Source organism: Pristiophorus japonicus, chromosome 6 (assembly GCF_044704955.1).
Source record: "Pristiophorus japonicus isolate sPriJap1 chromosome 6, sPriJap1.hap1, whole genome shotgun sequence".
NCBI lineage: Eukaryota > Metazoa > Chordata > Chondrichthyes > Pristiophoridae > Pristiophorus > Pristiophorus japonicus.
The window spans coordinates 156,579,008-156,592,545 of record NC_091982.1 but is presented as its reverse complement, the minus strand read 5'-3'; the positions used below and the strand labels follow the sequence as shown (position 1 = coordinate 156,592,545).

General features: G+C 48.0%; 1 protein-coding gene across 1 annotated transcript in view; it reads left to right on the top strand.

Moving 5' to 3' along the window:
* The first annotated feature begins 1,468 nt into the window (after positions 1-1,468).
* LOC139265264 (serotransferrin-B-like) overlaps positions 1,469-13,538 on the top strand; it is a 37,240-nt gene continuing 25,170 nt past the window's right edge. The window contains exons 1-4 of the mRNA XM_070882205.1: positions 1,469-1,650; positions 8,424-8,560; positions 11,767-11,863; positions 13,078-13,122. Of these exons, the coding sequence (XP_070738306.1) occupies positions 1,611-1,650; positions 8,424-8,560; positions 11,767-11,863; positions 13,078-13,122 (319 nt within the window). The 5' untranslated portion in view covers positions 1,469-1,610. The remainder of the gene's footprint in view (positions 1,651-8,423; positions 8,561-11,766; positions 11,864-13,077; positions 13,123-13,538) is intronic.

Sequence of the window (13,538 nt, the reverse complement as noted above, 5' to 3'; positions counted from 1 at the left end):
TCATTCGGGTCAATTAGCAGCAACAAATTGTATTGATATAGTGAGAGCATGTAATGCAGAAAAAATATGCTTCACAAAAATGCAAAGGGGAAAAGAATGGAAGTCATGCCAGAAAAGGAGATATTTAGAGAGGTGATCAAAATCTTCCTCAACCAGGTCTGTTTAAGGAAGGTCTTAAAGGGAGGCGGAGAGGCAGAGGGATTTAGCAGAGAATTCCAGAGAGTGGGATCTAAAGGCCAATGTTAAGGCCAAGAGAGCAGGGGATGCAAAAGAGAGCAGAATCAGAGATGGAAGGGTTGTATCACTGGAGCAAGTTACAGAGAGCGGGAGGGTAAAGCCACTCAGGGAATTAAACACAAGGATGAGGATTTTAAACTTGAGATGTTGATGGATTGGGAGCCAACGTAGGTCAGCGAGCACAGGGGTGATATGCGAGTGGGATTTGGTGCGGGATAGGGATGGGGCAGCAGAGTACTGGATGAGCTGAAGTTTATGGAGGGTGGCAGATAGGAGGCAGGCCGGGAGAGTATTGAATAATCGAGTCCGGAGGTGACGAAGGCACGACCGAGGGTTCTGGCAGCTGATGGGCTGAAGTAGGAGCAAAAAGATGGCAGGGGAATCATTTGTTGGAAGAACCTTTTCATTCTGCAAACTTCGATTTGCTCCAATGAAAAAATTAAATCAACTCATTGGAGAATTTATTCCCCCCCCCCCCCCCCCCCAATTTTCTTGGCTCCTGCCCTGGACTCTGACTTCTTGGTAAGATATCTCACCCGAGTGGCCAGTATTTAAATACAAGGCTGGCCAGTGAATGCCAGCAGCCCAGTCAATCATGGGAGGTATCACAACTGAGGCCAAACCTGTCCTCACGTGATGTGCAAACATTCGAGCAGGCATCAGGAGCAGGAACTGTGGCTGATTTCTCTGTTATGCAGCACCGTTCCCTGCGAGGTCGGCTGACTCAGGCAAGGGCCTGAACTGTGTGGGGCTTCAATCCGGTCCTCAAATGGCAAGCAACAACACGGGGAAATGGGAACCCTGACTGATTGTCCCCTTCGCCAGCCCGCTCGGGCTAATTCTGGTACCCCACTGGTCGGTGGCCCGAGATCAGGACTAGCTAGAGATAGAATTTAATGCATTTATATAGCGCCTTTCATGACCACCGGACGTCCCATAGTGCTTTACAGCCAATGAAGTATTTTTTTAAGTATAGTCACTGTTGTAATGTAGGAATAATATTGTAATGAATAAAATATATTGGAAAGATAATAAAAGGTTAATCTTTTGAGGTAAAAGATCGGAAATCAGTTTCTGAGCACATACATTGCACAACCTTTCTCTTTTTACAAGAATTAAATTGATGACATGTTTGGAAACAAAAAAAAACCCACTTGAATTCCCAAACTAAAGGCTTTGTTTGAATTGCGACGGTTGGCTAGTTTCTGGTAAGTTCTTGTGAAACACTCAGTAAACAGGGATCAGTGCTGTCCTCTGTATCCCTGCCAATTCAGGACTCTGTAAAACGGGAGCCAGAGTGTGGAGACCTCCTCACAACTGCTTCGGGACAGACTGTTTCTCTCTTCCACCAGTCTTTGAACCTGTGGGACAGGATGAGGCTGCTCGTCACAGCTTTGGTCTTGGGAATTATTTGTAAGTCATTTTCGTGCTTTTAGAATAAAATATATTTTTATTGCGTGCTCGCAGTTTGGTGCCTTCGCACCCTGTCTGCCTCAAGTTATTATGTGAGCGATCCTGTGCAGATTTTTGCCTGAAAGTGGAATGTTCATTCATGGGGAAGGCATTTTAGTTTTTAATTATCAAAAGCCCTAGCACGGAGGGAAACGGACCTCGTCTGACCACCTCTCCAGATAAAAAAATTGATTGTAACAGAAAATATTTGTATTTTTGCAGTTTAAACTAAGGCTTTGTACCTCAGTACAGGTATAGTGTGTGTATCTGTGTACCTCAGTACAGGTATATTTTGTGTATATGTGTACCCCAGTACTGGTATAGTGTGTGTATCTGTGTACCCCAGTACAGATATAGTGTGTGTATCTGTGTACCTCAGTACAGGTATATTGTGTGTATATGTGTACCCCAGTACAGGTATAGTGTGTATCTGTGTACCCCAGTACAGGTATAGCGTGTGTATATGTGTACCTCAGTACAGGTACATGTGTGTATCTGTGTACCCCAGTACAGGTACAGTGTGTGTGTGTACCCCAGTATAGGTACAGTGTGTGTATCTGTGTACCACATTACAGGTATATTTTGTGTCTACGTGTATCCCAGTACAGGTGCAGTTACTCCAATGTCTAACCCACTATGTCCTCAGTTCCTACATGTATTACAATTTAATTGCATTTAACCACATTTTAATCAAACTATTCACATTGTGGTGATCACATTAATTACAATTTAATCACATTTGAATTGCTTTCTCGGTGGGTAACTGTATCAAGTGCCACTCACTTGCCTTTCTTTGGATGAGATGTTAACCCACAGCGCCACCTGACGGTTCAGATGCATATTACATGGCACGAGTCAAAGCAGAACAGCAAGCACCGCGGTGTTCTCCTGGTGCCCTGGCCAACATTCCTCCCTCAACTAGCACCAAGAACAGATGAACTTGTCATTCATCTCATTGTTATTCGTACAATCTTGCTTTGTGCAAAATTACTGCGACACAAGAGACCGCAGATACTTGAGTAGAAAGGGCTAATGTGCGATGGGATAGCGATGTGATAAAGGTGTTTAAACTGGTGAGGGGATTTGATATGACAAATAGGAAAAAGTGGGTTACACACCATCTCAAGGTCATGTCTCTGGAACAAGTCTCATTCATTAGGAACGGTGGCCAGTTTGTATTTTTGACGCTTATCACCGATCCAAATAAACAGGTCTCCACGTCTTAGTATCAGCGGTGGCTCATTTGGGAGCACTCTCTACACTGAGTCATAAAAGTTGTGGCTTCAAGTCCCATTCCAGAGGCCTGAGCACAGAATCCAAGCTGACATTTCAGTGCAGTACTGAGGGAGTGCTGCACTATGGAGGTGCCGTCTTTTGGATGACACATCTGACCCACCTCCGTAAACTGATGAATTGCCAGCTGTATCTGGGCAGAGAATTCACAAGCTCAATTGAAGCTCTCAGAAGAGGTATGAAAAGTTGAAGTAAAGCTCCAATCGCGATCAGAGTGTTCCACCTGCCGGCCAGTATTACACCTCCCATTATACCAGCATTTGTAACGTCATAGTATGTTCAGAGACTGGTGATGGATTCAGCTGTAATTTTTGGGTTGGTGGTGATGGGAGCAGAGAGACTAAAGAATGGTTTTGTGTAACTTTTCATGGGGTCTTTTCACTGGAGCAGAGAGGGTTCCATGAAAATGTTAAAAGGATCTGATAGGGCAGATACGGAGAAACCATTTTCTCTGGTGGGGGAATCAAGAACAAGGGGGCACAATCTAAAAATGAGAGCCAGGCCATTCATGAGCGAAAGCAGGAAGCATTTGTTGGCGCAAACGGTAACAGAAATTTGGAATTCTCTCCCCCAAAAGGCTGTGGGGTCAATTGGAGCTTACAAGACTGAGATCGAGAGATTTTTGTTGGGTAAGTGTATCAAGGGATTTGGAGCAAAGGCAGGTAAATGCGGTTGAGGTACAGTTCCGCCATGATCTAATTGAATGGCATATAGAAACATAGAAACATAGAAACATAGAAAATAGGTGCAGGAGTAGGCCATTCGGCCCTTCTAGCCGGCACCGCCATTCAATGAGTTCATGGCTGAACATTCAACTTCAGTACCCCATTCCTGCTTTCTCGCCATACCCCTTGATCCCCCTAGTAGTAAGGACCTCATCTAACTCCTTTTTGAATATATTTAGTGAATTGGCCTCAACAACTTTCTGTGGTAGAGAATTCCACAGGTTCACCACTCTCTGGGTGAAGAAGTTCCTCCGCATCTCGGTCCTAAATGGCTTACCCCTTATCCTTAGACTGTGACCTCTGGTTCTGGACTTCCCCAACATTGGGAACATTCTTCCTGCATCTAACCTGTCTAACCCCGTCAGAATTTTAAACGTTTCTATGAGGTCCCCTCTCATTCTTCTGAACTCCAGTGAATACAAGCCCAGTTGATCCAGTCTTTCTTGATAGGTCAGTCCCGCCATCCCGGGAATCAGTCTGGTGAACCTTCGCTGCACTCCCTCAATAGCAAGAATGTCCTTCCTCAGGTTAGGAGACCAAAACTGTACACAATACTCCAGGTGTGGCCTCACCAATGCCCTATACAACTGTAGCAACACCTCCCTGCCCCTGTACTCAAATCCCCTTGCTATGAAGGCCAACATGCCATTTGATTTCTTAACCGCCTGCTGCACCTGCATGCCAACCTTCAATGACTGATGTACCATGACACCCAGGTCTCTTTGCACCTCCCCTTTTCCTAATCTGTCACCATTCAGATAATAGTCTGTCTCTCTGTTTTTACCACCAAAGTGGATAACCTCACATTTATCCACATTATACTTCATCTGCCATGCATTTGCCCACTCACCTAACCTATCCAAGTCGCTCTGCAGCCTCACAGCATCCTCCTTGCAGCTCACACTGCCACCCAACTTAGTGTCATCCGCAAATTTGGAGATACTACATTTAATCCCCTCATCTAAATCATTAATGTACAGTGTAAACAGCTGGGGCCCCAGCACAGAACCTTGCGGTACCCCACTAGTCACTGCCTGCCATTCTGAAAAGTACCCATTTACTCCTACTCTTTGCTTCCTGTCTGACAACCAGTTCTCAATCCATGTCAGTACACTACCCCCAATCCCATGTGCTCTAACTTTGCACATCAATCTCTTGTGTGGGACCTTGTCGAACGCCTTCTGAAAGTCCAAATATACCACATCAACTGGTTCTCCCTTATCCACTCTACTGGAAACATCCTCAAAAAATTCCAGAAGATTTGTCAAGCATGATTTCCCTTTCACAAATCCATGCTGACTTGGACATATCATATCACCTCTTTCCAAATGCACTGCTATGACATCCTTAATAATTGATTCCATCATTTTACCCACTACCGATGTCAGGCTGACCGGTCTATAATTCCCTGTTTTCTCTCTCCCTCCTTTTTTAAAAAGTGGGGTTACATTGGCTACCCTCCACTCCGTAGGAACTGATCCAGAGTCAATGGAATGTTGGAAAATGACTGTCAACACATCCACTATTTCCAAGGCCACCTCCTTAAGTACTCTGGGATGCAGTCCATCAGGCCCTGGGGATTTATCGGCCTTCAATCCCATCAATTTCCCCAACACAATTTCCCGGCTAATAAGGATTTCCCTCAGTTCCTCCTCCTTACTAGACCCCCCGACCCCTTTTATAACCGGAAGGTTGTTCGTGTCCTCCTTCGTGAATACCGAACCAAAGTACTTGTTCAATTGGTCCGCCATTTCTTTGTTCCCCGTTATGACTTCCCCTGATTCTGACTGCAGGGGACCTACGTTTGTCTTTACTAACCTTTTTCTCTTTACATATCTATAGAAACTTTTGCAATCCGTCTTAATGTTCCCTGCAAGCTTCTTCTCATACTCCATTTTCCCTGCCCTAATCAAACCCTTTGTCCTCCTCTGCTGAGTTCTAAATTTCTCCCAGTCCCCGGGTTCGCTGCTATTTCTGGCCAATTTGTATGCCACTTCCTTGGCTTTAATACTATCCCTGATTTCCCTTGATAGCCACGGTTGAGCCACCTTCCCTTTTTTATTTTTATGCCAGACAGGAATGTACAATTGTTGTAGTTCATCCATGCGGTCTCTAAATGTCTGCCATTGCCCATCCACAGTCAACCCCTTAAGTATCATTCACCAATCCATCCCAGCCAATTCACGCCTCATACCTTCAAAGTTAGCCTTCTTTAAGTTCTGGACCATGGTCTCTGAATTAACTGTTTCATTCTCCATCCAAATGCAGAATTCCACCATATTATGGTCACTCTTCCCCAAGGGGCCTCGCACAACGAGATTGTTAATTAATCCTCTCTCATTACATAACACCCAGTCTAAGATAGCCTCCCCCCTAGTTGGTTCCTCAACATATTGGTCTAAAAAACCATCCCTTATGCACTTCAGAAAATCCTCCTCCACCGTATTGCTTCCAGTTTGGTTAGCCCAATCTATGTGCATATTAAAGTCACCCATTATAACTGCTGCACCTTTATTGCACGCACCCCTAATTTCATGTTTGATGCCCTCCCCAACATCACTACTACTGTTTGGAGGTCTGTACACAACTCCCACTAACGTTTTTTGCCCTTTGGTGTTCTGCAGCTCTACCCATATAGATTCCACATCATCCAAGCTAATGTCCTTCCTAACTATTGCCTTAATCTCCTCCTTAACCAGCAATGCTACCCCACCTCCTTTTCCTTTTATTCTATCCTTCCTGAATGTTGAATACCCCTGGATGTTGAGTTCCCAGCCCTGCTCATCCTGGAGCCACGTCTCCATAATCCCAATCACATCATATTTGTTAACATCTATTTGCACAGTTAATTCATCCACCTTATTGCGGATACTCCTTGCATTAAGACACAAAGCCTTTAGGCTTGTTTTTTTAACACCCTCTGTCCTTTTAGAATTTTGCTGTACAATGGCCCTTTTTGTTCTTTGCCTTGGGTTTCTCTGCCCTCCACTTTTCCTCATCTCCTTTCTGTCTTTTGTTTTTGCCTCCTTTTTGTTTCCCTCTATCTCCCTGCATTGGTTCCCATCCCCCTGCCATATTAGTTTAACTCCTCCCCAACAGCACTAGCAAACACTCCCCCGAGGACATTGGTTCCGGTCCTGCCCAGGTGCAGACCGTCCGGATTGTACTCGTCCCACCTCCCCCAGAACCGGTTCCAATGCCCCAGGAATTTGAATCCCTCCCTGTTGCACCATTGCTCAAGCCACATATTCATCTGAGCTATCCTGCGATTCCTACTCTGACTAGCACGTGGCACTGGTAGTAATCCTGAGATTACTACTTTTGAGGTCCTACTTTTTAATTTAGCTCCTAGCTCCTTAAATTCATTTTGTAGGAACTCATCCCTTTTTTTACCTATGTCATTGGTACCAACGTACACCACGACAACTGGCTGTTCTCCCTCCCTTTTTAGAATGTCCTGCACCCGCTCCGAGACATCCTTGACCCTTGCACCAGGGAGGCAACATACCATCCTGGAGTCTCGGTTGCGGCCGCAGAAACGCCTATCTATTCCCCTTACAATTGAATCCCCTATCACTATCGCTCGCCCACTCTTTTTCCTGCTCTCCTGTGCAACAGAGCCAGCCACGGTGCCATGAACTTGGCTGCTGCTGCCCGCTCCTGATGAGTCATCCCCCTCAACAGCACTCAAAGCAGTGTATCTGTTTTGCAGTGGGATGACCACAGGGGACCCCTGCACTACCTTCCTTGCACTACTCTTCCTGCTGGTCTTCCATTCCCTCGCTGGCTGTGGACCCTTCTCCTGCGGTAAGACCAACTCGCTACACGTGATACTCACGTCATTCTCAGCATCGTGGATGCTCCAGAGTGAATCCACCTTCAGCTCCAACTCCGCAACGCGGACCGTCAGTAGCCGGAGGTGGACACACTTCCCGCACATGTAGTCGTCAGGGACACTGGTATTGTCCCCGTGTTCCCACATGGTACAGGAGGAGCATATCACAGGCCCAAGAGACTGAATGGCCGCCTCCTGTTCCTAATGTTCCTATGTTAAGGAGATAGTGCTGAACGGTTAAGTTTCAAAATGCTCGACAATGCCACTTAGCTTATCCTGAGGATTGAGAGTATTTTGGATGTTCCAGTTTGTATTTTACATAAGAACATAAGAAATAGGAGCAGGAGTAGGCCCTACGGCCCCTCGAGCCCGCTCCACCATTTAATAAGATCATCGACCTCAACTCCACTTTCCCACCCGATCTCCATATCTCTTTGATTCGCCTAGACTCCAAAAATCTATCTATCTCAGCCTTGAATATATTCAGAGACTCAGCAGCCACAGCCCTCTGGGGCAGAGAATTCCAAAGATTCACAACCCTTTGACTGAATGTCACACCCATTAGGAGGTAGCCGGTCCCTGCCTGAACGTTCTGCTGACCACCTGTCAGGAACAAGATGCCTTAAGAAAGCTCTGCAGTTTCCTGCACAGTGGATCGGAAGGAAGTTAGTGAGCAGGGAAGCTGCTTTCTCGCACACAGGGAGAGGGAAAAGCAAAGCATGGGGCAACCTGCCTGCGCTCTGCCACAGCCCTTGCCACCTGCTTCTCAAGTTGGGGAATGCGATGGCGTGGGGGGGGTGAGGGGGGGGACTGAAAATCCGACTTGTAAACAATGTGGAATGAAGTGTTGAAACAGAAGTCAACGTGTTCCTATTCCCCAGGTGAGGCCACTGCTTCTGCTGACACTAGGCTGCGTTGGTGCACCATGAGTGCGGAGGAACACAACAAGTGCAGCAACTGGACATCAGTCGCCTGCATCCAGGCCGGCTCCTCGGTCGAGTGCATCCAGAAGATAACGGTACACGTCACCACATTTAATAACATCTCACCTTATAAAATGGGGACAGCATCGGCTTGCCCAGCCAATCCCGGACTTTTCCTGCTTCACCGGGGTAGGGGACGGCAAATGAGTTTGAGGCACTTGCACAGGAGGGTGAATGAACCACAGCCAGTCTCGTGTAGCCCCGAACGTTATGTCACCGAGGGGCTTTGGCCAAGGTCAGGGAGCAGGCTCTTGCCTCATCCTTAGACAGGAAATGCCACATGTTACCAGGGGGATCAGTGAATGTAGAAATGTGTTGTTTCGTCAGTACCAATTACATAAAATAGGACACTGGAACTAATAGAAAGAGATGTGAGAAGTATATTGGGATATGAGGGGTATATTTGGAATGTGAGAATATATTTGGAATGTGAGAGGATATTTAGAACATGAGGGGTATATTTGGAAGGTGAGGGGTATCGTCATCATAGGCAGTCCCTCGAATTCGAAGAAGACTTGCTTCCACTCTAAAAATGAGTCTTTAGGTGGCTGAACATTTGGGAACCAGTAACCGAGGTTTGGAGGGTGTGTATCAAGAGAAAAGTAAACTAAGATGAAGGAAATATTATATGTCGGGTATTGGAAAGGCAGAGTAGTTTCACTTGGGATAGACATTCCTTTCCAAATTTTATGTTACTACAACAAGTCAACTTTTTCTCTGCCATGTTACAATTTCTATAAACTGGTTGATTTCCATTGGTGTTGCACATGGAGTCTAGACCAACTGTAGCCAATCGGTGGGTTGGGAGTATTTGTTGGGACAATGTAGAGGGAGCTTTGCTCTGTATCTAACCCGTGCTGTACCTGCCCTGGGAGTATTTGATGGGACAATGTAGAGGGAGCTTTACTCTGTATCTAACCCGTGGCTGTACCTGCCCTGGGAGTGTTTGATGGGACATAAATATATTCAATAATTTCCTCAATTGTATACCCCCCAATCCACCACCTCCCCCCCCCACAACCCCCGTCGCACCACCCCATGACTTTATCGATAACACACAGCCAAGAGAATGGGCACCAGCCTCCAATGCCTCAGATGCCATTCCTTAATCTCACGACAACAACAACTTGTATTTATATAGCGTCTTTAACATAGTAAGATGTCCCAGAGTGCTTCACAGGAGTATTATGAGATTTAAAAAATTTGACACCGAACCGCATAAGTAGAAATTAGGGCAGGTGACCAAAAGCTTGGTCAAAGAGGTAGGCTTTAAGGAGCATCTTGAAGGAGGAAAGAGAGGTAAGAGATGTGGAGAGGTTTAAGGAGGGAGTTCCAGAGCTTGGGCCCTAGCCAACAGAAGGCACGGCCACCAATGGTGGAGCGACTCTAATCAGGGATGCTCAGGTGGGCAGAATTAGAGGGGAGTTGTGGTGCTGGAGGAGATTACAGAGATAGGGAGGGATTTGAAAATAAGGATGAGCATTTTGCAATCGAGGCATTGCTTAACCGAAAGCCAATGTAGGTCAGCGAGCACAGGGGTGATGGGTGAACGGGGTTTGGTGCGAGTTAGGACACGGGTCAGCGAGCACATGGGCAATGGGTGAGCCTAAAACTCTCTGTATGAAGAGGTGCACACAAGCAGCTCAATTTCTGCAAATGATTCTGGTTGACACAACTGGTAGTTTTGTTCCCTCGTTACTTTGGGAACACATCTGGGTCTTTTGCCTGGCTGTGCTGAAAAGAGCTCTGCACTGGGGCACAAAGGGAAAGAGAGAGAGAGACACACACATGCCGGTGGGCAAGAGAAAGTGTAAGAGCACAAGGAAGGGTTTGCAAGAGACACAGTCAGAGAAACACACATACAACATACAGATTAGCAAGGGAGACAGAGAAGGAGACACTCAGAAACGAAGTGAGGGGAAAGGGCAGAGTCAAAGAAGTACACAGGATAAAGGAGGGACTGGGGGGCGGGGGGGGAGGGAGAGATGCACAAGCCTTGAAACAAGTGTGGAATGTTAACGGATAAATGCTCTTCCCTCTAACCCTTCGTTAAAGAAAGAGAGGAATTTCAGAGACATTTGTTAAATGAGGGCCGGAGTGTTAAATGAGGGCCGGAGAGACAGACAGTGAGGGAAATGGAGAGGTGAAGGAAGGGCCAGAGAAAGATCGTGGAACAGCAAAATGACAGAGGCCCTGAATTTCCTTGGCTATATGACAGCTGTGAAGGGGGTGGGACTGAGCGATGCTGGGTCTCTGCCCTGTGCCAGCTTGTGGGTCTTGCGTCTGCCCCATCGCAGCCTCACGTCACGAAAGGAAGCAGAACTGGTGGAAGTCTCACCAGTCCTGTCTCCGGTGCACTGTACGCCTGTAAAGGCAGGCAGTGGAAGTGGGGTGCACAGTGGTTATGCCCGTTCCACAGCCTGAGACAGTGAAGCAAGGTGACAGTGGTCTTCCAAGGTTCTTCTTTACGATGATCATCAGCCAACCCTGCCACCTCTGAACTGACCTTCAAGTGGTTGGCCAGGGCTACACCTTTCTGGCCCCTGTCAGCGAAGATCCAGCTGCGATGATGCTGGTTGAAGTCTATGCGTGGGCAGATACAACAGGAGCGGCGAGAGACTGTGGTGGGATGTGATGGGGGCCCAGGAGAGGCGTGAGTTCGGGGCCAGGCAGCACAGGCCAGCCCACACTGCGATATGTGCGCGCACTAGATCCGTGCAGTAGAGCTGGTCTCCAGTCGTCTTGGGTAATCCTTGCCACTAGACCAAGACCTAGTTCTGTCAAGCCCGTGTGGTGGCTGGTGTGCAACGGCCACCACATGTTAAAAGAAAATCCACGCACAGGCATCTTCCACCCTTGAGGATGTAGTTCAGGACCTGGAATATTAGGTCCTTCATTGAAACACCTGTGAACTCATCTTTTCTTGGCGTGGTAGCAAGTTGCCCTCGTTTCGAGGGACTGCCTATGATGATGATTGATAGGGCAACGGGGGGCCATCATGGGGTGTTTCTCAGGGGCTCGAATTCCACTGGACATTATTCCACAGCCTCCCTGAGAGCAAGAGTCCTCAGTTGGAATCGGTGGAAGCAGATCGGCAGAGAAACGCAGAGGGGTCACGTCCCAACTGAGGGGGACTGACAGCAAGCTCAGCAACCAGGTAACACACAGGCTGGACAGGTTGCAATAAGCAGCAGGTAACCGCAAGGAGGCGGGCTTGCTAACAGAGTCTTTTGTTTTGCAGCTGGCTGAAGCTGATGCTGTCGTTCTTCACAGTGCAAGTATAATTGGCGCAGGAAAGTGCGGCCTAGTACCAGTCATGGCTGAGTATTACGACCCAGGTAGGTATCTGTATGCCCCTGTGCTCGTGGACATTAATAGCCTAGACTCCCCGCCACCTCCTGCCCCATCTCGGACAGTAATTGGACGGACAACTGCTCCACGTTTCACCGCCCCCCGCCCCCCCCCCCCCCCACCACCACTGGCCTCTGCAGTCGCCAATGTTCTGCCTGCATTTCTGGCACCTGTAAATGAATCGGTGGCCATACACCTCACCTACATTGAGTCTGTACCATGCCTGTATAACACTGGCTTCCAGCAATGCCTGGTGCCACCCTTAGGGCACAAGTCAGTTCAAAGGGACAAGTTATGCAGCTACTGCTCAAATCTTTCACCGGGCCTGTGTGCGTTTTTTAACCCATCCCGTTGCTACCTGCTTTACCATCTGCTTTCGCGCCATTTGATCAAAGGCTGCCTGCTACCCCCATCCCGCCTTTCGCACAGGGTGGATTGCCCAATGGAAATCCCCCTCTAGTTTTGCTGCTTGGAAGAAGCGCAGAAGCAGTGGAAGGTTGCCCGTCTGCCCTGCGGGCACCTGGCACCCACCTGAAGGAACCCCACACCCGAGTGCTCGGGCAGAAGGGCTTCCACTTGTATTTGACCAAAGCAGCAGCGGCTGTGAAAGAAGCTTTGCTCAAAAAGAACGCGATCGCGCAGCTATGTGACTGCCAATCCAGCTTTCGCCCTCTCGGTGACTGTTACAGGTCACCACTGCCCTGAACTTCTACATGACAGGCTCATTTCTGGCTGCGACATCTGTAACATCTGCCGCAACAGCTGGGCACAAATGAGCCAAGTGACTGATTAGTTGCCCTCCAAAGCTATCACTACCCCCAGCGTCTCCATGGGCATGGAGGACACTGACGGGACACTGCAATGCTACAGAGTGGCTAGAACAGGTACCAGTCTTGGCTCAGTTGCAGCACTTCTGCTTCCTGCAGGTCGATGTAGCACTGACTGTTACCAGGGGTGTAGCAGGCAGGATCTCTGGCCGGGCGGGGGGAGAGACAGGGTTGGGAAAACCCCTCCCTCCCCCACGCACCTCCAATAACCAACACCACCTGATGCCTGTACACCGGGATTTTCCAGAGACAGGTTTTGGTCCATTTTCCAGGTCACCAGTCATTTGCTCCAAAGAGACGCAGAAGTTGTCGCCCATCTATCCAATCTGAGGAAATGTTAATCCTTTGTACATCCTGTGTATTTTCGTCTACAGAGAATCTGGCACCCTGCATGGATTCAGCAGCAATTACAAAGCCATGTGAGTTTTAAAAGTTTCATTTTTGTCCTAAAGATATATAGCAATTGTAATGAAGTGTGTAGACTTGATGCAGATACTTCAGCTGGGCTGTACCTCCACACTGGGACCGGTTTGTATCTCCACACTGGGACTGAGCTGTACCTCCACACTGGGACTGGGCTGTACCTCCACACTGGGTTTGGGCTGTAGCTCCACACTGGGACTGGGCTGTACCTCCACACTGGAACTGGGTTGTATCTCCACACTGGGACTGGGCTGTACCTCCACACTGGGACTGGGCTGTATCTCCACACTGGGACTGGGCTGTATCTCCACACTGGAACTGGGTTATATCTCCACACTAGGACTGGGCAATATCTCCACACTGGGGCTGAGTTGTACCCCCACACTGGGACTGGGCTGTACCCCCACACTGG